Source organism: Balaenoptera musculus, chromosome 15, assembly GCF_009873245.2.
Source record: "Balaenoptera musculus isolate JJ_BM4_2016_0621 chromosome 15, mBalMus1.pri.v3, whole genome shotgun sequence".
Classification (NCBI taxonomy): domain Eukaryota; kingdom Metazoa; phylum Chordata; class Mammalia; order Artiodactyla; family Balaenopteridae; genus Balaenoptera; species Balaenoptera musculus.
Window position 1 is genome coordinate 50,232,249 of NC_045799.1, and position 22,482 is coordinate 50,254,730.

Genomic DNA, 22,482 nt, shown 5'->3' on the forward strand with positions numbered 1-22,482 from the left:
CCCCTGCCCGGGACTGGGGCCTCACCAGGAAGGAGCAGCGACTGGGTCCAGCAGGGAGAGGGCATCCACTCTGGGGACCGAAGCCAGTTCACTTTTTTTTTTTTGGCTGCATTGGGTCTTCATTGCTGCATGTGGGCTTTTTTCTCTGGTTGCGGCAAGCAGGGGCTACTCTTCGTTGTGGTGCACGGTCTTCTCATTGCAGTGGCTTCTCTTGTTGTGGAGCACAGGCTCTAGGGACACGGGCTCCAGTAGTTGTGGCTCGTGGGCTCTAGAGCTCAGGCCCAGTAGTTGTGGTGCTCGGGCTTGGTTGCTCCGCGGCATGTGGGATCTTCCCGGACCAGGGCTTGAACCCGTGTCCCCTGCATTGGCAGGCGGATTCTTAACCACAGCACCACGAGGGAAGCCCCGAGGCCAGTTCACTTTTAATGACCAAGTTGCCTTCCTCGTTTTCCATCCTCTGGGCTTTTCAAGTCACTTAAGCTATGTTCTTTCATCCTGGAGCAATTCAGGGAAAATGCCAGCAGTGTTAGCCTCCAGCAGCCCCGGCAGGGAGGTTCTCTTTGTGAGGGTGAGACCTAGGCAGGGACAGCAGCAGGCTGGAGGGAATCCCCAGTAAGGAAGAGCCTCTGCACACACACGTGTATACACACACGCACGTGCACACACGCATATATGCAAGGTTTACCTGTGCAGATGTGGACGTGTACAGACGTGTACACGTGGGAGGCCCTGTGCACATGCATGGCACATGCAGGTACATGCAAACTCACATGTGCACACAAACAGGCTACACACTGGCACACACACATACCAGCATTTACACTGGTGCAGGTGTGCACACACACAGGCGGGCCAGCACATCCCCAGTAAGACAGGGACCTCTGGGGCCTTCTGCTGACAAGGAAGGGTGTGCAAGGCCACCAGGGATCAGGGCAGCTCTTGGGAGGCACCAACTGTGTGCTCTGCACCCCGTGCACCCACATGCCCACCCTGGAACCCTGAGGCAGTTGCTCCAGCCCCTTTTCCCATGGCCTGTGCTTGTGGGGTCTGGGGAAGTCTCTGGAGCCCTGTTTCTCAGACATGCTGGTGGGAAGGTCAGGCAGGGCCTGGGGAGGGCCAGGGACAGTCAGGGTAGGAGGGCCAGGCAGGTTGGGGTCCAGCTGGAGGGGACATGGCTGGAGTCCTTGTTTTCTCCTGCAGACAGCAGCCAGTTAGGCTCCTTCTGAGATGCTGCCACAGCCCCTTGACCCCTTGATGCAGACTTACCTGCTCCTAGTTCAGTGGAGCGGTCCCCCACCCCTGCTGAGGGGCCCTGGGAGCTGTGGGTGGGCCCTGATGATGTCTCCGCTGCCCTCAGCCTGACGAGCTGACCAACGCCCTGGAGATCAGCAACATCGTGTTCACGAGCATGTTTGCCCTGGAGATGCTGCTGAAGCTGCTGGCCTGCGGTCCGCTGGGCTACATCCGGAATCCCTACAACATCTTCGATGGCATCATCGTGGTCATCAGGTGGGTCCCCACCTCCTGGGAGCCCACAGGGGCCGGGGAGGCTCCAGTGTCAGGCGACAGCCCCCCACACATAGCAGAGCCCCAGCCAGCAGGAGAGGCCCTGCCAGCAGCATTTCATGGGATGGGATGTCTTGGGGCAGGATCCCTGCCCCTCCCCACAAGCACTGTCGGGTACACACAGGTAGGTCAGCTACATCTCAGGTGAAAGTTTGTAGAATCTAGTAGAGCTGTTCCCTGCAGGAACAGAGTGGGCACTCAGTGGCCCTTCGGCCTCTCAGCCGGACTCCACTTAGGGTTCAGAACCTTTGAGGAAGGCCAGCTTGCCTGAGGGGTGTCTGCTACAGCAAAATCAGCACAGAAATGAATTGGAGAATCTGGGGGAATTCCCTTCCCCAGGAGGAAGCAGGACCCTCAGGAGTCAATGGATCCCCCACCCTAACAAGAATAGACAAGCCAGGCACAGCTTGAAAGGCGTAGGACCAGGAAAGGCCCTCAACTGAGAAGCTTCTGATTGGGCAGCTTCTGGGGGTCGGGCAGCCAGCAGGACAGCAGCTGATTAGGAGCCTTCAGAGATGTCACCACCATCCCTCAGCCCTGTCGATGCCTTGATGCAGCTGAACCTGCTCCCAGAATGGGGTTGAGCGGAGGCCACGGTGGCTCCCGGGCTGGTGTTCCTGCTTCTGGGAAGAGGGTATCCCAAGGTCAGGGTGGGCACAGGGATGCGTGGCCAGAGAAGGCCCTCCTGAGCCTCGGCCTGCCCACAGCGTGTGGGAGATCATCGGGCAGGCAGACGGCGGGCTGTCGGTGCTGCGGACCTTCCGGCTGCTGCGGGTGCTCAAGCTGGTGCGCTTCATGCCCGCACTGCGGCGCCAGCTGGTGGTGCTCATGAAGACCATGGACAACGTGGCCACCTTCTGCATGCTGCTCATGCTCTTCATCTTCATCTTCAGGTGGGCACGCGCAGTGGGGGTCATCCTGCCCCCTGTGGCTGCGAGGGAAAGGCCTGGGGCACTGAGCACATGCCTGCCCCAGAGGGGAGGCCCCTCCCACCACGCTGGCCCTGTTCTCTGGCTTTGGGGCCCGGGGTGCCAGGAGCCTCAAAGCAGCAGCAGAAACTCAGTCATTGGTTCCTTTCGACAGGACTGACTGGGCACCTTCTGAGCCAGGCACCGGCATACTGGGCTCTGCTCCCACGGCTCATAGTTGAGTGGGGTGATGGGACTGGCCCCCAGATGGGTGGATCGGGGATTGTACCCCCCCAAAAAAGCCAAGAATGAGGGAGGCAGAGAAGGGGCGGGGCAGCCAGGCTGGAGTTTCTTGCTTCAGCTGCTGTTTGCTGAGCCCTTGCCGTGGGCCAGCTTGGCCCGGGGCCTCAGGCCTTGGGGAGGAGGCTAGGGCAGAGGGCAGCCCCAGGTAGGCTGGGTGAGACAGGCACCTCAGGTCCTGGCTGCTGCCTGAAGCCAGAGTGGCCTCTGGTTGTCCCTCCTATTCCTGGCCTTGGTCTTCCCACCTATACAGTGGAAACAGTTCGGCCATGGGCACTTGGGAGGGCCCTGCAAATCAGAAAGCTGGGGGTCCGGGGGGAGGTGTAGAGGGACAGCTGCTGGGTGTGGAGGTGACCAGGCAGCACCCCCCATACCCCCCCACCTGTGCCCCATCCCCTGCACTCACCGCACCCCTGTCTGCCGCCCTTAGCATCCTCGGAATGCACCTCTTTGGCTGCAAATTCAGCCTGAAAACAGACACTGGAGACACGGTCCCTGACAGGAAGAACTTTGACTCCCTGCTGTGGGCCATCGTCACCGTGTTCCAGGTAAAGCCAGGCGGGGCCATCCCCTCATGTACGTGGTAGTCCCTGGAGAGCCACAGCCCTGCTCAGAACAGCCCCAGAGCTGGCTGAGGCCTGTCCAAGGCCACAGTGAGTGACGAGCTGTGAACAGCAGCAGGGACATTGATCCTGGCCCCTGGGGCGGTGGACCTGGTCTCACTTGTCCAGAGCTCCTTCTGGTCCTAAGGGCCTGTCAGCATTTCTACAGCCAGGCCCACCGTCCTGGCACCCCCTCGGCCCCCATGTTGGGCCCACTCTGCCCTGCCACCCCTTTCCCCCAGATCCTCACCCAGGAGGACTGGAACGTTGTCCTCTACAACGGCATGGCCTCCACCTCCTCCTGGGCTGCCCTCTACTTCGTGGCCCTCATGACCTTTGGCAACTACGTGCTCTTCAACCTGCTGGTGGCCATCCTTGTGGAGGGCTTCCAGGCGGAGGTGAGGGGGGCTTCCAGGGGAGGCAGTGGGAGCCAGGCACATTGGGCAGACCAACATGGAGAGAACTCCGTCCTCCATCCACTGGGCCCTTCTGTCCACACCCACCCCCGTGCTGGCCTGGCCTTCCTGTAGGGGGTTTCCACCTGAGGGGAGCCTCACGTGTACTGTGTGCTCCTCGGGCACAGGGCGATGCCACCAGGTCCGACACAGATGAAGACAAGACCTCCACCCACTTGGAGGAGGACTTGGACAAGTTCAGAGACCTCAGGGCCACAGGTGCACATGCGGGTGAGGGGGCGGGACAGGGACAGGATGGAGGGGTCGCTGCCTGCCTGTCTGGGCACAGCTGGGACTCCTGTGGGCGGGTCCTGGGTGGGCAGATTATCCTTCCTGGGAGCCCTGCAGGCTCAAGCGGCCTCCTCCCCCCGCCCAGAGATGAAGATGTACTCGCTGGCGGTGACCCCCAATGGGCACCTGGAGGGCCAGGGCAGCTTGCCCCCTCCCCTCATCATGCGCACAGCAGCCACACCCATGCCCACCCCCAAGAGCTCCCCACACCTGGACGCGGCCCCTGGCCTCCTGGACTCACGACGTGGCAGCAGCAGCTCCGTGGACCCCCAGCTGGGGGACCAGAAGTCTCTGGTAGGGATGGTCCCCTGCCCTGGCTTCAGGGCACCTTCAGGCTCCACCCACCCAGTTCCTTAGGCCTTCCCCAGAGATGAGTGAGGGTTGCGCACTCCCCCCCCCAGTCATACCCCAGGAATCCCTTGGCCCTGAGTGCTTTGTTTTCTATAAATGGAGCCAGAAGCTGCCGTTTTTGTGGGAGGAGTATGAACAGGCGAGTAGACTGTCAGGCCGGAAGTTTATCTTCCAATATGCAATCATAGATAAAAGCTGGCAAAGCACACAGCGTACAAGAAGGGGAAAACAGAGAAGGATGGCAAAAAGGTGTAAGAAACTGAATATGTGGGACTTCCCTGGTGGCGCAGTGGTTAAGAATCCTCCTGCCGATGTAGGGGACACGGGTTCAAGCCTTGGTCCGGGAAGATCCCACATGCCACGGAGCAACTAAGCCCGTGTGCCCCAACTACTGAGCCTGCGCTCTAGAGCCTGCGAGCCACAACTACTGAGCCTGTACTCTGCAACAAGAGAAGCCACTGCAATGAGAAGCCCGCGCACCGCAAGGAAGAGTAGTCCCCGCTCACCGCAACTAGAGAAAGACTGCACGCAGCAATGAAGACCCAACGCAGCCAAAGATAAAAAAAGAAACAAAAATACAAAAAAACCTGAGTATGTGAAGCAGGTGACAGAAGCCGGGCAGAGGCTTCCGTGCATCACGACCAACAGCACCCTGCGGAGCTGGAGCCCACAGGGTCTTTCCAGACAAACCCAGAAAACACCGCCCCCAGCAGACACAGCCAGAGCCGGCTTCTGGGCTTCTCAGAAGGGCCCGGGAGAGGTGGGCAGAGCAGGACAAGCTAACCGTGGAGAGAAAGCACGGGGATATGAACCTGGAGGAAAGTCCAGGCAAACCATCAAGGCAGGACGATTGTGTGTTGGTAACAGAAAAGGTGCAGGGCTGAGCCTTGGGTGGGCCGAGTGATCTAGCAACAAGATGCATCACAGCCAAGCTGCTAGGAGTCCCTGGGAGGAGGACAGGAGCTGTTGAGCAAGGATTCCAGCTCAGCTCCTGCTGGACCCCTGAGGTGAAAACGATGAAGGGCAAAGAGGGTAGGCACAGCAAAGGTGAAGTCCCCGGACCACAGTCCAGTTTATCTCCTGGATAAGCAGCGCCTGGCTTCTCTTTGCAAGTCCAGAGTCTGCCAACTAGAAACTGATGCGGGTCCCCTCCCCAGAGATCCAGTTCAGCTGCTCGAAGGTATCTGAGGATGCCTGGTCCGTGGCTGGTCCCAGGCCCGCTGATAACCTTCACCCACCCTCTGGTCCTCGAGCAGGCCCGGGAGGCCCACTCAGTGCTCTTGACGCTTGCTGGCTGTCTCTCCAGCTAGCTGTCAACCCACTGTGCGCCACAGGTGCCCCACTGAAGGTTCAGTGCCGCTAGTGTCTCTCCTTAGCAGGGCTGTCCGCTCGCTAAAGGAGATGATCTACGTACAGATGTCACCCACGGGTGTCAATGGTGATGCCACTGGATGCGAAAGGTCCCTGTGCCAGGTGCCCCTGAGGCCAGGATGTTTGGGGGTAAATTGGGGGGGGCGTCCGACCTGCTCACTCCTGCCCCCTCCCCGCAGTCCAGCCTCCGCAGCTCGCCCTGCACCCACTGGGGCCCCAACAGCGCCTGGAGCAGCCGGCGCTCCAGCTGGAACAGCCTGGGCCGCGCACCTAGCCTCAAGCGCCGGAGCCAGTGCGGGGAGCGTGAGTCGCTGCTGTCCGGCGAGGGCAAGGGCAGCGGCAGCACGGACGAGGAGGCCGAGGACAGCAGGCCTGGTGCGGGAGCCTCGCCAGGCACACGTGCCACACCGCTGCGGCGCGCCGAGTCCCTGGACCACCGCAGCACGCTCGACCTGCGGCCCCCGCGGCCAGCCGCCCTGCTGCCCACCAAGCTCCACGACTGCAACGGGCTGGCCCTGCCCAGCGAGTTCTTCCTGCGCATCGACAGCCACAAGGAGGACACGGCCGAGTTTGACGATGATGTGGAGGATGTGAGTGGGGGTGGGCCTCACGTCAGCCCCTCGCCTCCCCCTGTCGTGGGCTGGTTCCCCAGGTGGGGACTCGGGAGCAGCGTTCATGGGAGGCCCTTGGGATGGGGGAGGGAAGCAGGACAAGCTGGGCAGGAGCTGATCTGGCTGGTGTGGCCTCAGCTGATCCACAGGGAGCTCTGGAGTGGGATTCGCCCCAGGGTCAGCCTCACCTCCAGCTGAGGGCTTGTTCTGAGCTGGAGTCGGTCAGCCAATGAGAGCCCCATGGGAGGAGAGGGGAAGAGAGCAGAACCACCTTCTCAGCTAGGCACTTCTGCTGCCTTGGACAGTTCTGCTGGGAGGCCCACCTGCGCAGGGATCTGAGGATGGCCACTTACCGGCACCCCCCTGGACTCTCAGCGTAGATCCCTCACCCAGTGCCCGGGTGGGTGGACAGGGCTGAGCCTGAAGGCAGGAGAGGCTGGGGGCTGGCCAGGCTGGGAGGGGCCCTGAGGACCCCCCCCCTCCCCAGAGCTGCTGCTCCCGGCTGCAGAAAGTGCTGGAACCCTACAAGCCCGAGTGCTGTCGGAGCCGCGAGCCCTGGGCCCTGTACCTCTTCTCCCCACAGAACAGGTATGGGGCACACCTGGGAGAAACTTGGGAAAGCTGACCCCTCCCTCTGGGCCCCTGCGTCCCTACCACGTGGTGAGCGCTGTGCTCCTCCTCTGGGACCTTGGGGACGGGAAGCAAGGGCTTGGCCGGGGCTGTCCCTGAACCCCCACCCCCGGCCCCCAGGTTCCGCATCTCCTGCCAGAAGATCATCGCTCACAAGATGTTCGATCACGTCGTCCTGGTCTTCATCTTCCTCAACTGCATCACAATCGCCCTGGAGAGGCCCGACATTGACCCTGGCAGCACCGTGAGGCGCCCTCCTTGCCTGGGAGGGGTGGGGTCCCGCCGTTGTGGCCGGCCCCTCCCATCGTCCTGTCCCCTGCAGGAGCGCGTCTTCCTCAGCATCTCCAACTACATCTTCACGGCGATCTTCGTGGCCGAGATGATGGTGAAGGTACAGGGTGTCCAGGGGAGCCCAGGCGTCTGTCCGTCTGGCCTCGCAGCCCTGCCCAGTGGCCCCACCCTGGCCCCGCCCTGGCCCCATGTGCAGCACATATGTCCACCAGCCCCTCCTCTGCACCCACCAGGTGGTGGCCCTGGGCCTGGTCTCTGGTGAACATGCCTACCTGCAGAGCAGCTGGAACATACTGGATGGGCTGCTGGTCCTGGTGTCCCTGGTTGACATCATCGTGGCCATGGCGTCGGCCGGCGGTGCCAAGATCCTGGGCATCCTGCGTGTGCTGCGCCTGCTGCGGACACTGCGGCCCCTGAGGTAGACTGGGCCGTGGGGCAGGGCCTGAATCGGGGATCGGGGCAGGGCTATGGAAGGATGGGGTGGAGTTTGGGGAAGGGAAGGGTACGAATGGGCGGGGCTGTGGCTGGATGGGGCAGGGCCAGAGGGTGGGGTGGAGCCAGAGGGTGGGGCAGAGCTGGGGAGGGAAAAGGCCTGGGGCCAGCAGGGGGTGGGGTCTTTGCAGCGCTGGGCCTTCTGTCTGGTGGCAGCTCCCTTGGGTGGGCTCAACAGCGCGTTTCTTCTGCTCCTCGTCCAGGGTCATCAGCCGTGCCCCAGGCCTCAAGCTGGTGGTGGAGACTCTGATATCGTCACTCAGGCCCATCGGAAACATTGTCCTCATCTGCTGTGCCTTCTTCATCATCTTCGGCATCCTAGGGGTGCAGGTGCATAGCCCTGCTTGTCTGTGGGACGGTGGTCTGTGGTCAGCAGCAGCATAGCAGCCCTGGGAGGGCCAAGGCCCAAGGAGGCAGCGAGAGAGACGTTGCTCTCTATCCGGCTGCTCTGGGAGGCCCCGTGGGGGTGGGTCTGGAGCGTGGGGGTGCAAGGCCTGGCCCTCTGGGTGACTGCCCCGCCCTGGTCAGCTCTTCAAGGGGAAGTTTTACTACTGCGAGGGCGCCGACACCAGGAACATCTCCACTAAGGCCGAGTGCTGGGCTGCGCACTACCGCTGGGTGCGACGCAAGTACAACTTCGACAACCTGGGCCAGGTGGGCAAGGCTGGGGGGTGGGGTGGGGGTCGGGATGGTGGGCAAGGCTGGGGTGTGGGGTGGGGGTCGGGATGGTGGGCAAGGCTGGGGTGTGGGGTGGGGGTCGGGATGGGGGGCAAGCCTGGCGGGGGTGACCTCACCTAACCTCGTCCTTATCTCTAAGGTGGGAGCGGCATGGCGGGTTTGCGAGTCGTGGGTGGGTCTGCTGTGCGTGGGGCCGTGGTAGGGGGTGTGGTCATTTGGGGTGTCTCCCCGGCAGGAGGCCACGTCCAGAAGTAACCACCTTGCTCTGGCCTCGCAGGCGCTGATGTCCCTGTTCGTGCTCTCGTCCAAGGACGGCTGGGTGAACATCATGTACGACGGGCTGGACGCCGTGGGCATAGACCAGCAGGTGCGGTGGGTGGTGGGCAGCCCTGCTCCTCCAAGCAGACCTTTCTTCCCGTGTCCTCTGGTCATCTCAGGGAATGTTCCCCGAGAGGCCGCCTTTGGCCTCTGAGAACTTCTGGAGAGTTCCACGTCGGGGGCCAGAGCTACCCTGCAGGCAGGGGCCGTGCCCGGGAGGGGCACCCTCGTGGGCAGGCACCCTCGTGGGCAGGCACCCACGTGCCACTCCTGTGCCGCAGCCGGTGCCCAACCACAACCCCTGGATGCTGCTCTACTTCATCTCCTTCCTGCTCATCGTCAGCTTCTTTGTGCTCAACATGTTCGTGGGCGTCGTGGTGGAGAACTTCCACAAGTGCCGGCAGCACCAGGAGGCCGAGGAGGCGCGGCGGCGGGAAGAGAAGAGGCAGCGGCGCCTGGAGAGGAAACGCAGGAGTAAGGCGCTCCCGGTGGCGGTGGCGGGTCGGTACCTGCGCGTCACCCCAGCCTTTCCACCTGCCTGAGCACCCCCTTTCACCTGTGGGAGGGTGGCTGGGGACCGGGGGACCGGGGGACCAGCCAAAGGGCGGCTCTGAGACCTGGCTGCTGCTGGCCTAAGCCCGGGTCTCCCTCGTGCTCGGCGCAGGGCTGTGCAGGCAGCACCCAGGCAGCAGCTCAGCAGCCTGGCCCCGGAGCCCCCTACCTGGCCCCAGTCCCCTTGCCCCACCCGCAACTCCGGCCTCACCGAGTGGCTCTGCACGCTTGCCCTTCTTGCCCTCAGAGAAGGATGGCTGCAGCAGGAGGTGGGGTCCCTTCCCAAAAGGCACAGGGCATGGATGAGACCCCAGTCCCCACCCCCCACCACCTCAGGGGCAGGTTCACCCCATGAGTTTTCACGCCACGGTGGGGGGAGCAAGCAGAGCCATCCAAGACAGAGAGAGGGTCTTAGAAAACCCCACCCAGCTGGGGAGCAAAGAGGGCCTCTTCCAGGAGGGGCTGCTGAGCTGTCCGCCCACCGCGTGGTGTCTCCTGGCCCCGCCCACCGCGGCCAGCTCAGACCATCTCCTTGTCTTTCCAGGCACTTTCCCCAACCCAGGTACCTGCCCCCGCCCTGCATGCCTTAACCCCCACTTCTGCCGGCCACTGCACAGGGCTGCGGACTGGCCTGACCTCCATCCCTCTGCCACTGCCACAGGGAAGGGTGGACATCGCAGGCGGGTGCCAAGCCCACTGGGGTCCACCGCAGGGTGGGCACGGGACGGCTGGGGTGGGCGCCGGGCGCCAGTGGGAGGAAGGGTTGCTGGCTTGGGCGCCAGTGGGAGGAAGGGTTGCTGGCTTGCCTGCCTGGTGCCCACGCTGCTGCCTTCAAGCTCGTGTGTGTTCCTCCACCCGACCTACATGCCTGACTGCTTCTCTGCTGCACTCTGGGACGCCTGCCGGCTGGTGGCTACTCCCTGTCCTCAGTGCTGGCCTGGCCCAACTGGTCACTGGCCCCTTTGGCTGCAAGAGCTGAGCCAAGATTTCTAGTGACCGCATGCCAGACCAAGGAGCATGCGGGCCCCAGGGAGGGGTCGGTTCCCGTCGGCCCCCGCTCTCCCTGGTCCCTGCCCACGGGGTTCTGTGGCCGAGGTGGGTCCCCTATGCAGTGGTGGCAGCTATGCCCTCACCCAGTGGGAGCTCAGTGGGCACTGATCTGCCCTAAAGAGTTACAGCAGGTGGAGCATTTAGTGCAGACAGACCTGCTGGGAGATACACAACCTCCCCCCACCACCCAGGTCATGCCCATCAACCTCAGATGGACCGGAGAGCAGGCAGACTCCAGACAGCAGGCAGATGCCCACTGGCCTCCTGGAGCACAGGGAGTGGAGGGACTCCGGGCCTGGGGGCCAGAAGGCAGCACATGCCCAGCCTGGAAGATGGGGGTGTGGTAGGCCACCCTGCCCTGCCCCCCAAGAAAGCTCCCATCTGCCCACCCTTCATCACTGAGGTGTCTCTGAACCCTGATGCCAGCTCAGGAGAGAGATCACACAGGCCCTGGCTTGGGAGCTCCCGGCAGGGCGGGGTTTCGGCAGGGCCCCAAGGCAGGGCCCAGGTGGGGTCTCAGCTTCCAGGCCCACTCCTGGGGTCTGCCCTGGGGCTGGGACCCTCTTGGTGGAGTAGGTCGGTGGGTGACCTGCCCCTGAGGCCCACGTCTGAGCCTGGGCCCTCCCCCAGCACCTCTACCCTCCAGCCCCTGGGAGGCAGCCCTCCCACCCCACCCCACCCACCCCCTCACCACGGCCCTCTCCCCACAGAGGCCCAGCGCCGGCCCTACTATGCGGACTACTCACCCACGCGTCGCTCCATCCACTCTCTGTGCACCAGTCACTATCTGGACCTCTTCATCACCTTCATCATCGGCGTCAACGTCATCACCATGTCCATGGAGCACTACAACCAGCCCAAGGTGGGGTTCGCTGCCTGGACACCCCACCCACCCTGCCTCCAGGCCTGCAGCGGGGAGGGCCGCGGGTGGGGTCCGTTGCTCAGCGAGGTGGGGCTACCCTAAGAACTGGGGGCCCCAGGTCTGCAGCAGTGCCTGAGTCCTCACCGGGGTTTATGGGGTACATGGATGTGTGGCTGGAACAAAGGGTCCTCCTTCCTTTAAAACCAGTGGAAACTCCCGGGGCATACCTGCCCCAAGGGCCTCCCCAACCCCATGAGAAGTTCCATCCAAAATGCTGGCTAAGGGAGTGTCCCCGAGTCCAGCTTCCCAGACTGTGGATTTCACAGTCCAGGAAAGGCCAGACTGAGAGAGGGAGATGTCCTCCGATCGCATCGCCACCACTTCATTAAAGACAGGGACGCCCCCTCCTCCTAGAACAGCAGAGAGCCTCTGACTCTTTGGCTGAAGCTGAGCCCATCCGGTGGGCTGGCCCCTGCCCTGGGCTGCGGGTGGCTCTGGTCCAGGCAGGGCCAGCAGTCTGGGCTCCGAGGGACAGGTTCCCCCACCTGAGAGTTGTCCCCAGAAGGCTGCGAGGGTAAATTCAGGCAGCCCTCCCCAGCCCAGCACAGACCTGCATCCAGTAATAGCTGCGACCTGTCCCGTATCTGAGGAGGTACCCAGGTCAGCAGCGGAGAGAGATGGAGCAGGGTGGGCAGGGCATGGGTGCGGTGTGGTGGGGTGGGGGGGGGCGGCGTCCAGTGCTGCAAGGGGCCAGGAGGACGGGGGGGAAGGGGCAGCCAGGCAGGGAGTCTGACACTCAGGAGCCTGACACTCCGTCCCCAGTCTCTGGACGAGGCCCTCAAGTACTGCAATTATGTGTTCACCATCGTCTTCGTCTTTGAGGCCGTGCTGAAGCTGGTGGCGTTTGGGTTCCGGAGGTTTTTCAAGGACAGGTGTGTGGAGCAGGATGCCCTGTGGTGACACCAGGACACTCCCAGGGGACAGGGAGGGGACTCCTGGTGCTCTGAAGGGCTGGGGTGGCTGGGGAAGAGGCAGTGGCCAGCACTGAGTCATACCTGCCCGCCCGGCCCAGGTGGAACCAGCTGGACCTGGCCATCGTCCTGCTGTCCATCATGGGCATCACACTGGAGGAGATAGAGATGAACGCGGCGCTGCCCATCAACCCCACCATCATCCGCATCATGCGTGTGCTCCGCATCGCCCGCGGTAGGCCACCCACCTGTCCCACCAGGGTCTCCGGGCTGTCAGGAGGGCCGGTAGACAGGGCTCAGGTGTCCACCCACCCCATGTCGTTCCTCACCCCACCCTGGTGGACTATGCTGGTGACGGGAAGTGGGGGGACGGGTGGTCCGGGTCTGGCCAGCCAGGAGAGGGTCAGACCGGCCCCACCCCCTCCCCGCTAACGCTTGGCTCCCGGCCCTAGTGCTGAAGCTGCTCAAGATGGCCACGGGTATGCGGGCCCTGCTGGACACAGTGGTTCAGGCGCTGCCCCAGGTAGGTCGGCAGCTCAGGGGCTGGGCCTGGGTCTGGCTTCCCTGCTCCCGGGGTGGGCATCACAGACGCCCCCAAGAGGGCAAAGCTTCAGGGGGGGGCCTCACTCACTGTCAATCAGCACTCGTTCACGTGGTCGTCCCATCTCGCGGCAACTGTAGTTACCAACCCCCCTCCCTGCCGGGTACAGGGAGTAACTGAGCTGCTGGACTGTGCTGTGAGAGGGGCATGCTGCCTGCCTTCCGGGCCTCAGTCTAGTCTCTCTGGGGAAGACCAATGACCAGTGCCTATATCCCCCAGTGTAATTCTGGACGCAGTGGGATTTGGGCAGAGGGCAGAGCCTGTGGCAAAGGTGTGCTTGGCGAGTTTGGAGGACCACACCCAGGGCTCAGGTGTTGGCCAAAGGCCTCTCTCCTCTGGAGCCAGTTCAGGCCCTGCGTCCTCGCGTCCTGTGCCCAACAGCCACCACACTGATCCTTTGTGGTCTCTTGAGCTGAAAGTCTTATCGCCCCATCTGTGCAGTATTCAGTCCGTCTGCCAGTCCGCCTGACCAGCCATCCATCCACATGTCCATCTGGCCGTGGATCTAGCCCTTTCAACTAGCTTTCCAGCTACCCAGCCACCCACACATCTGTCTGTCCATTCAGACAGCTGTCTGTCCACCCATCTACCAGGTGTCCAGCTGTCCAGCATCCAGCCCTCCTGGCCAGCTGTCTGTCCACCAGCCCAGCATGTTTCTATCCACCCAGCTGCCTCCCCAGCTGCCCACTAACCCCCCAGCCCTCCACGCCCTCCACCTTCAGCCGGCCCCCACTGGCCCCCTTAGCAGGATTCCTCAGCCCTGAGTTATACTCAGCGCTCCTTGGAGCCTGCCCAGTGTCTGTGGGAGTGACGGGAAGGGGTGGGGGTGGAGGATGGGAAACCCGGGCCTGGCCACGCCCCAGTGCCATGCCTCTGGGGGCTGGAGCAGGTGCTGGAGAAGAGGGGGAGCAGCCACATCAGGGTCAGGGAGGCGTGTGAGGGTGCCCCTGCGCAGCCCCCCACCCCATAGCCCAGAGTGAGCGTGAGCAGGCGCTGGGAGGGTGGGCAGCAAGTTCACAGAAGAGCCTCGGGCAGGGGTCAGGCCAGACCTCACTGTCTGCAGACCTTCAGCCTTCACCTTGCGGTGCGGACCCTGAGGCTGAAGGCAGGCCCTGCACAGAGTCCACCAGAGCCCTCGGGACGCCTCCCAGGTTCTGAGGAGCAGAGGAGCTGGAGGCAGCACCCTGGGTGCAGGGTGGGCATGAGGAGCCAAGCAGGGGCAGAGGCCAGCAGAGGGGCCTTGGGCACCAGGCAGGACAGGGAGCCCTGGGGGCCACAGGAGCTCCGAGGCCAAGAGGGATGGATTAAGAACAGGGCTCGAGGCAGTCCCCAGGAACTTGATCCCCTGCTGGGCGGGTCTTGGGTAAAGGGGGTGGGGTGGGACTGAGGCCCCACTGACCTCATTCTGCTTCTCTCCTATGTAGGTAGGGAACCTCGGCCTGCTTTTCATGCTCCTGTTTTTTATCTATGCTGCCCTGGGAGTGGAGCTGTTTGGGAGGCTCGGTGAGTGCAGCCACGCCGTGGCCCACACTCTAGACACGGGGTCCCGAAGGCACAGCATCACGCATGAGCACACAGTCCGCAGACGGCTCCGGGTGCTGGCCAGGCTGAGGCCCTGGCCCCTGCTCCCGTCAGCCCTTCACCGTGAGGTGACCATGTACTTGGCACATGGAGAAGTGCTGTGGCAGACCCATGACGTGCACACAGATACGCACATGTGTTCATACAGGCCAGGAGGACAGAGCTGCACATGAGTGTGGGTGCACGTGCCCACATGCAGGTGTGACCTGAACTCTACCTGGTCCCCAGGGGACATGTTGCAGCAAGTCCTTAATTGTCACCAAGGATTTCCTCAGATCCCCAGGCGTGAGGCTCTGGCTAGTCCGGGCAGGGACCCGTGGGAACCTTTCGTGGCAGCCCAGACCCTGTGGGAGCCCCCTCCCCTTTGGGTGTCACTGAAGGCTCAGTGGGTTCCAGGAGCCACCAGTGGGCCTGCCTGTGAGGTGAGTGAGGCGGCTGTCACCGTTCAGGGTCTGCCCAGAGGGGACTCCTCAGACCCAGCAGCTAGTGCCCCACAACCTGGATCTGGGCCGCCTCTTGCCCAGGGCAGCCCTGTTACTCCTCAGAACAGAAGGGGGGCATGCTGATGCAGAGCTGGGCCTGTGTTGAAGGCACCCACCTGCCAGGGCCCCTGAGCTGTGCCACCACCCTGCATCCCAGAGGAGCGTGACTTTCTCCCTGGGAGAGGGCAGGGCCTGTGTGCGGACTGGCCCCGACAGGCGGTCTGACCAGATCCCTCCCGGCAGAGTGCAGTGAGGACAACCCCTGCGAGGGCCTGAGCAGACACGCCACCTTCTCCAACTTTGGCATGGCCTTCCTCACACTGTTCCGCGTGTCCACGGGGGACAACTGGAACGGGATCATGAAGGTACCGGCCCACGCGGTGGGCGGGGCGGTGGGAGCCCACGAAAGGCCCCGCAGACAGAGGTGGGAGCCTGCCCGCCGCCCTCCGCCTGCAGGACACGCTGCGGGAGTGCGCCCGTGAGGACAAGCACTGCCTCAGCTACCTGCCGGCCATCTCGCCCATCTACTTCGTCACCTTCGTGCTGGTGGCCCAGTTCGTGCTGGTCAATGTGGTGGTGGCCGTGCTCATGAAGCACCTGGAGGAGAGCAACAAGGAGGCCCGCGAGGATGCCGAGCTGGACGCGGAGGTCGAGCTGGAGATGGCGCAGGGGCCCCCCGCCCGCCCCAGGCCCACGGCCTCGCCAAGCCCGGGTGCCTCGCCGGACGCCCCCAACCTGCTGGTCGTGCGCAAGGTGTCTGTGTCCAGGATGCTCTCGCTGCCCAACGACAGCTACATGTTCCGGCCCGTGGTGCCCGCTGCGGCCGCTCATCCCCACCCTCTGCAGGAGGTGGAGATGGAGACCTACGCGGGCGCCTCGGGCACCTCGGGTACAGCCCCACGCGGAGACAGCCAGGACCTGGGCGGGCGGGGCCGGCCAGGGCCGGCAGGGGCAGGGGTGGGGCCAGCAGCGGATGCACATTTCAGGCACCTTCTTGCCCCAGGCCCGGTCACCGCCCACTTGCCGCCCGAGGAGTCCTGCCCATCCCTCCAGGTCCCGTCGGCCATGTCCTCCCCGGCCAGGGGCGGCGACACCCAACGTGCCCTGACCCCTCTGGGTGCAGCCTGCTCCCCTCGTCTCAGCCGGCTGCTCTGCACACAGGTAGGAGGAGACTTCCGGTCCTCAGCTGAGGCCTGGGGGATCCGTGGGGGTTCCCTCCCCATTTGAAGGATGAGCGACAGGGACATTGGGGAAGTAGGTGCTGTGTCCCTGGAACCTGTGATGATGGCACCTGGCCATGGGGACCCGTGTCCCCTCAGGCGGCAGCCTCGCCCTCCCCCAGGCCCCCCCAGCAACCTTTCCTGTGGGCCTGGATGTACCCACAGACCACTCTCACCTGAGACTTCGGCCCCTCTCCCTTCCTCCCTCCTTGAGGTGTCAAGCTGGGCTGGTGGTGCCGGAGTCAGGCAGTGGTTGCAGCCTGGCTCTGTGCCCCATCAGGTCTCCAGGGGCCCATGGCAGATTCTGCCCATGGAAGCTTGGGCTCCAGCCCTCTGCTCCTCACAGCCCCTCCCCATCATGACCAGCGTTGGTGGGGTCCTCCTACACTAGGGCTGGGGGACAGTGCTTCCACACCAGTGTCTCGCAGCCCTATCTCACCCCGGCCCATAGCCTTGGGGGTCACGAGGTCATCCTGGCCTGGGGTGGGGGGAGGGGTCCCTGTTGCCTGGTCTCTGGCTGGTCTCATATGACTCCATGTCTTTGCAGGAGGTAGTCTGCACAGAGTCCCTAGAAGGGCAGGTCGATGGTCCCAGGGACAGCAGCCCGGGCTGGGGAGAGCCTGGTGGGAAGACCCCTGTGAGGCAGGCGCCCCTGGGGCCCTCCTTGAGGTCCCCGCCCCGTTCTCCGCGGCCCACCAGCATCCGCATCCGCAAGCACACTTTTGGACAGAACTACATCTCCAGCCGGCCACCGGCCCTGGGCGCAGAGGAGGCTGAGGCCCCAGACCCGGCTGATGAGGAGGTCAGCCACATCACCAGCTCTGCCCACAGCCCCTCGGCCTCACCTGCTGCCCGCGGGGTGGTGGGCGGTGAGCCAGACCTGCACAGGCTCTACAGTGTCAACGCCCAGGGCTTCCTGGACCAGCCGGGCCGGGCGGACGAGCAGAGGCGGCCCTCTGTGGAGCAGGGCTGTGGGGACAGCCGCCCAGAGGCCGGGGAGGCGAAGACCCGGGCCCTGGAGGCCGAGCTGGCCCTGGGAGCACGCAGGAAGAAGAAGATGAGCCCCCCCTGCATCTCCATAGAGCCCCCCGCGGAGGACGAGGGTGCGGCCCGGGCCCCTGCGGCGGAGGGCGGTAGCACCACCCTGCGGCGGAGAACCCCGTCCTGCGAGGCTGTGCCCCACAGGGACCCCCTGGAGCCCACAGACAGTGCAGGGTTGGACACTGCTGCCAAGGGGGAACGGCGGGTCCAGGTCCCCTGCCGCACGGAACACCTGACCATCCCGAACTTTGCCTTTGAGCCGCTGGACGTGGGGGGCCCCAGGGGGGACCTGTTCTTGGATGGTGGCCATGGTGTCGCCCCAGAGCCCAGACCTTCCTCCTCAGGCATCACGGCACCTTCCGAACCCCAGCAGACGGAGCTTCCAGTGGCCTCGGGAGAACCCCCAGAGGAGGGGCGGGGGCTGCACCTCACAGTCCCTGAGAGCCCACCGAAGAAAGGGTCCACCCCAGTCCTGGGTGACAGTGTGGACAAGCCCGTGTAGCTCGGGGTGCAGTGCCCACAGGCTTTGGCACTGGGGTTGGGGTGCACCCGGCAGGGTGGTGGCCCAGGCAGGGCTACACGTGGACCCTGGGTCCGGCCCCACTGAGGGCAAAGGTGCCAGAAGGATGTCAGCCCAGGGAGAAGGAGGCAGATGCTATTCTGGGCAAAGTGGAGCAGGGGGAGCCCACAGCCCGAAGCCTCAATTCAAGTTTGGGATTTCCGAGTTTGCTGCCATGGTCCCAGGCCGTGCCAGCGGCCTGGTCAGCAGTCCTGTAACAAGAGCTATGTCCAAGGGACAAGGACCAGAAAACACCAAAAGGAGAAAAGCAGAGGCCACCTAGCAGAGCCCCATTCTCACATCCGCTTATTTTTATACATGCTTAGGGCCATTTGTGCCCTCCAGCTTCATCCCCAAGGCCACCGTGGTCACGCTTCATGTTGCTCACAGTCTGAGTTCTCATCCATTTGTCTCCACCACTCATTGCTGTCTCATCCCCCCTCCATACCCACTGCCCACCGTTCTGTCCCCCTCAGGATTCCGGAGAATGCCCTTGACTCCGGTCTCTGGGAAACAGCTGGTCACCAGGGAGTGGGGACCATGCAATAAGACCCTCACTGCCCGTGGGGCTTGGGCCGAGTTTCAGCTGATGCCCCCTTGTTTCATTTTGTTTCTTTTATAAATTCAGGTTAAACATTTGCAATAATCCGATGCAGAAAACTCGGCTTCTCAAGCCAAGGGGAGGGGAGGGGGGCAAAGCAGAGCAAAATAAATATTAACTTATTTAAGAAATGCGTTGGATTTCCACAGTCAGAATCGGTCCCTCACGTGGGTAGGTGGCAAGCCCGTGGCCTTGGTGAGGGCCAACCTGGGTGATGCCTCCACCACCAGCAGCGGCATGGAGCTCCACAAAGGCCTCCTGCAGGCTACCCCCCCCACCCCTTGGGCAGATCGCAGATAGAAAGCCCTCCTTCCCTGGAAAAGTAGAGCTCATCTTGGCAGCCAGAACCATGTGATATCATTCACACACTGGAGAAACAGGGTCTGATCCAACTAGGAACAAGTTTCTGCCAGGGCTCATAGCAGGAACGGGTGCTGTGGGAGCAGGGGGCGGACCCCGTGGGAGCGCTTCCCAGCTGGGCAGTCACCTGGGGTTGCAGGGGCCACCCCCCTCTCTGCTGTCTCCCTAACTGAAGGCTCTGACCCTAGACCTGCCCCACGCCTTGCTGGCCTCTCGCCCGCAGCCCCAGTGCACAGACCCCCCCTCACCCCTTCCCTGTGAGAGCAGGTACAGAAGGGGGCTGGGTCAGGATAGGACTTGTGATCCTCCACAAGTTCACAGACCGTGGCTGTGAACACAATGGCAGGCTGTGTCCAATGCAGAGCTGGCTTCAGGATAGGGTCCAAGCCCTTCTCTCCACACAGCAAAGCAGGAGCCCAGCAACACTGGGATGGCAGGCCTCCTGACCCACTTAGCTGCCTCTGGGCTGGTCTAGGTGGTAGGAGGTGCCATCCAGGGCTCTACCTGGCTGAGGCTGGGGCCTGTTTGCACTGACCCGGGTGGGCAGCGAGTTCCCAGCATAGGGCCCAGGGCTGCAGCCAGCCCCTCCCCCACTGCCCACCTGCCCAGCCCCTCCCCCACTCCCCACCTGCCCAGCCCCTCCCCCACTCCCCACCTGCCCAGCCCCTCCCAGGAGGTGCCAGGGCTCCCTCTGGTGGAGACTCTGGGAACTGCAGGGCTTCCCAGAGTGGGCGGCCCTGGTGTGGGCTTGGGGGCAGGGCACAGCTGGACCTGGAGTGATGGGGTCTGCAGACTCTCCTGCGTGTGACCTTGGCCTCAGTTCCCACAGGGAGAATATGCTGACCTGGCCCAGACCCAGGGCTGCTGCAGTGGTTCTTCCCCCAGGCCCAGCCTCTGGCCTGCAATCTCCCTGCTAGAGAGGGGTCATAGGTCAAGGGTTAGAGGGCAGGAGGATGGGACAGTTGACGAGTTTCTGTGTAGAAACAAGGACGTGGAGCACAGCCCTCATCCAGTTCACCACACCACCTGCAGTCAAGTCCTGGCCCCTGGCCAAATAGAGGCCCTCCAGGTCATCCCGGAGGCAGAGTGGGTGACGACCAGGACGCCAGGGAGTCGGGGAGTCTCCATCCTCAGTCTCGCATGCCTGGGCTTGCCTGGCAGCCCTCCCCGGGGGCCATCCCCTGGGCTGGGTAGTCCTGGTTGTTGGTCTTGGGATGGGTGGGGTGGCGCTGGGGGAGGGGACAGGCTGCAAAAGCGAAATGGAGGGACCTGGCTGAGGGGGACGATGCTCCGGCTCTTGAACCCATTGCTGGGTACCTGGTGCTCCGAGAATCATCTAAATGGCCCGTGTTTCTTTATCTGTCCCGAAAGCATGATGCCACTCACCAAAAAGAGATACAAGCCAGTGTGCAGAGAAGTCAGCCCCGGGTACAAGGGGCAGGGTGAGGGCCATCCCCACAACAAGGCATTTGCTCAGGAGCCGGGGGCCCACAGAGAGGGTGGCTGCGCCTGGCTGGGCCCTGGACCCTTCCCTCTCCCTCAGCGACACCCACAGCCAGAAACACAGCGACGACCACGTCTGCTTTCCATGATCTTTAATGAGCATTAGTGCCCACTGCCCGCTCCCTGGGCTTGGGGCAGGGGCGTCAGCAGGGGGTGCTCAGGGCAGGGGGCCAGGGAAGGTGGGGAAGGACACCGCCTCAGCAGGAAGCAGCGGTGTGGGGACAGGAGGGGGCTGGCTTCTCTGCTGACCCAGGTGGCAACCCTGGGGACCAGGCTCAGGGCTCCTCGGGGACGTACTGGTGGATCCAGTCCAAGTAGTGGGTGATGCGGGAATAGATGCCTGGCCGGTTGGGCTGAGCACAGCCGTCGCCCCAGCTGACTACACCCGCCTGCAGCCAGGTGCCATTCACCTTGCAGACCAGGGGCCCTCCGGAGTCGCCCTGGGGAGGGGAGGGGTCAGCGGTGGCTGTGAGGCCTGAGCGTCTAGGGGCTGCAGGGGGATGTGAGACCCACCTGGCAGGAGTCCCTCTTGCTATTCCCGGCACACAGCATGTCGTCCCAGACGATCGGGATGTTGTCCCCTGTGTACAGGCCAGTGTGGTATTTCATGTCACAGATGCTGTTTTCTACAATGGGGACCTTCACCTGCCTCAGGGGAAATGGCGGTGGCAGGGGTTCTGGGGGTGAGAGGAGAGGAAGGATGCTGCATCAGGAGAGTGTGGGGTCACCGCCCTGTGCTGGCCGGTTGGGACCCTGTTCCCCAGAGGAAACCCCAGGTGGTGGAGCCGTGATGTGCCCAAGTCCCCCTCCAGCGATCCCTGACACTCACCTCCACTGTTCAAGTTGCCCCAGCCTGTCACCCAGCACCGAGTCCCCGGGCGAAAGGTCTCCGAGGCAGGGGGCAGGGTGACCGGATGGACGCGGCTGGAGATGTTCACGGGGTCCCCAAGCTCCAGCAGGGCGATGTCCGCCCCGTTCTTAGCTATGTAGTAGTTGGGGTGGGGGATGACCCTGCTGATGGGCAACAGCTCGTCCTGGTAATAGAGGTGCTGCTCCCGCAGCTGCACCCTGAGGACTGTGGGGTCTTGGACTTTCCTGGGGAGAGAGAGGGGCACCTACTCAGGGGCTGAGCCACCTCCGGGACACCCAGGAGCGTGAGTGGAGCCCCAGGCCCACCCTTACCCGCCAGGCCCTGTGGAGACTCACGGTCCGACGCAGTGGGCCGCAGTCAGCACCCACCAGGGGTGGATCAGGGAGCCCCTGCAGATGTGTTTCCAGTACTGGGTGCTGAATCTCAGGCTCACCTGCCAGGGCCACTTGCTCCCAGGGGCCTCCCGTCCCCCTACGATGCCTGCTCGCTGCAGGGCCTGGTCTGGGGCTGGGGCAGGAAGTGCCTTCAGGACACGACACAGCCCGGCCGCAGGGCTCAGCCCTTCCCTGTGCCAGCACCACCCTGGGCTTCTCTGAACCCACCCACCCATCCCTGGGCTTGTGGGGGGTGGGGTGAGGGGACAGAGACAGCACGGGCCCAGGGTCAGGACTCACCAGTGGCCGCATGGACCAGGCTCACCAAGAGGGGCAGCGCCAGCACCAGCAGATGGAGCATCTGGAAGGAGCATGGAAGGGCAGCAGGAGCTTGGCTGGGGGTCTGTGGGGTGTGGGTTCTGTGGGATGGGGGGTCTGGGGGTGCAGGTTCTGCAGGGTATGGGGTGCAGGTGGAGTCGGGGCCCCCGGTGATCGGGGGGTCAGTCCAGGCCAGGGTTCTGGGGCCTCAGTGCTCCGGATCTGAGTCTTGGCCACCCTGTTCCACGGTGACACCCAGATGTTGGGGTCCTGCTGGGGGTTCTCACCTTGGCCGGTCGAGCTACTTTTGCCCAGCCCACTCTCCCTGCCCCTTTATCCTCACAGAGCAGGACAGGGTCAGGGCAAGGGTGCTGGTCATCCAATCCAGAGGGGAGGAAGTGGATGACTCAGACCCAGTGCCCGAGTCCCTCTGGCCAGGAAGGGGCCCTGCAGCCCCCGCCCCAGATGGCAGACCCGATTCCTCTGTGAAGTCGGACAACGTTCATCTCTGGGTGTTATCTGAGCAGTTAACTCTGCCATCAGTGGAACCTTGTTATCTGGTGATCTGAGTGCCATCAGCAGAGGGGCAGGCAGAGGGAAGTGAAGGGGAGATGACAGGAGAGGCCAGCACCAGCCTTCCCTGGACACTCCCCCACCAGACCCAGCACCACT

The 22,482-nt window shown here is 63.5% G+C and overlaps 2 protein-coding genes across 6 annotated transcripts in view; one reads left to right on the forward strand and one right to left on the reverse strand.

Moving 5' to 3' along the window:
• CACNA1H (calcium voltage-gated channel subunit alpha1 H) overlaps positions 1 to 18,451 on the forward strand; it is a 63,685-nt gene extending 45,234 nt beyond the window's left edge. Inside the window, exons 10-34 of one of the 5 annotated variants that reach the window (XM_036826869.1) lie at positions 1,358 to 1,509; positions 2,274 to 2,459; positions 3,205 to 3,322; positions 3,619 to 3,774; positions 3,960 to 4,050; positions 4,208 to 4,416; positions 6,024 to 6,434; positions 6,943 to 7,043; positions 7,206 to 7,329; positions 7,408 to 7,476; positions 7,610 to 7,794; positions 8,072 to 8,198; positions 8,397 to 8,522; positions 8,824 to 8,913; positions 9,146 to 9,338; positions 9,961 to 9,978; positions 11,177 to 11,328; positions 12,151 to 12,260; positions 12,401 to 12,534; positions 12,752 to 12,822; positions 14,325 to 14,403; positions 15,207 to 15,328; positions 15,420 to 15,852; positions 15,967 to 16,124; positions 16,731 to 18,451. In XM_036826869.1, coding sequence (XP_036682764.1) covers positions 1,358 to 1,509; positions 2,274 to 2,459; positions 3,205 to 3,322; positions 3,619 to 3,774; positions 3,960 to 4,050; positions 4,208 to 4,416; positions 6,024 to 6,434; positions 6,943 to 7,043; positions 7,206 to 7,329; positions 7,408 to 7,476; positions 7,610 to 7,794; positions 8,072 to 8,198; positions 8,397 to 8,522; positions 8,824 to 8,913; positions 9,146 to 9,338; positions 9,961 to 9,978; positions 11,177 to 11,328; positions 12,151 to 12,260; positions 12,401 to 12,534; positions 12,752 to 12,822; positions 14,325 to 14,403; positions 15,207 to 15,328; positions 15,420 to 15,852; positions 15,967 to 16,124; positions 16,731 to 17,726 — 4,611 coding nt within the window. In that variant the 3' untranslated portion in view covers positions 17,727 to 18,451. Of the gene's footprint in view, positions 1 to 1,357; positions 1,510 to 2,273; positions 2,460 to 3,204; positions 3,323 to 3,618; positions 3,775 to 3,959; positions 4,051 to 4,207; positions 4,417 to 6,023; positions 6,435 to 6,942; positions 7,044 to 7,205; positions 7,330 to 7,407; positions 7,477 to 7,609; positions 7,795 to 8,071; positions 8,199 to 8,396; positions 8,523 to 8,823; positions 8,914 to 9,145; positions 9,366 to 9,960; positions 9,979 to 11,176; positions 11,329 to 12,150; positions 12,261 to 12,400; positions 12,535 to 12,751; positions 12,823 to 14,324; positions 14,404 to 15,206; positions 15,329 to 15,419; positions 16,125 to 16,730 lie in introns of all 5 variants that reach the window. The other 4 variants (XM_036826867.1, XM_036826870.1, XM_036826868.1 and 1 more) reach the window with 4 other exon arrangements.
• A 1,892-nt stretch (positions 18,452 to 20,343) lies between these two features.
• LOC118881280 (tryptase-like) lies at positions 20,344 to 21,853 on the reverse strand. Its single transcript, XM_036826010.1, has 5 exons — positions 21,793 to 21,853; positions 21,454 to 21,625; positions 21,077 to 21,342; positions 20,761 to 20,924; positions 20,344 to 20,687 (listed from the first exon to the last, which is right to left on the reverse strand). Exons 1-5 carry the CDS (start codon positions 21,851 to 21,853, stop codon positions 20,523 to 20,525), a joined length of 828 nt encoding a protein of 275 aa, XP_036681905.1. The 3' UTR covers positions 20,344 to 20,522.
• Positions 21,854 to 22,482: the final 629 nt, after the last annotated feature.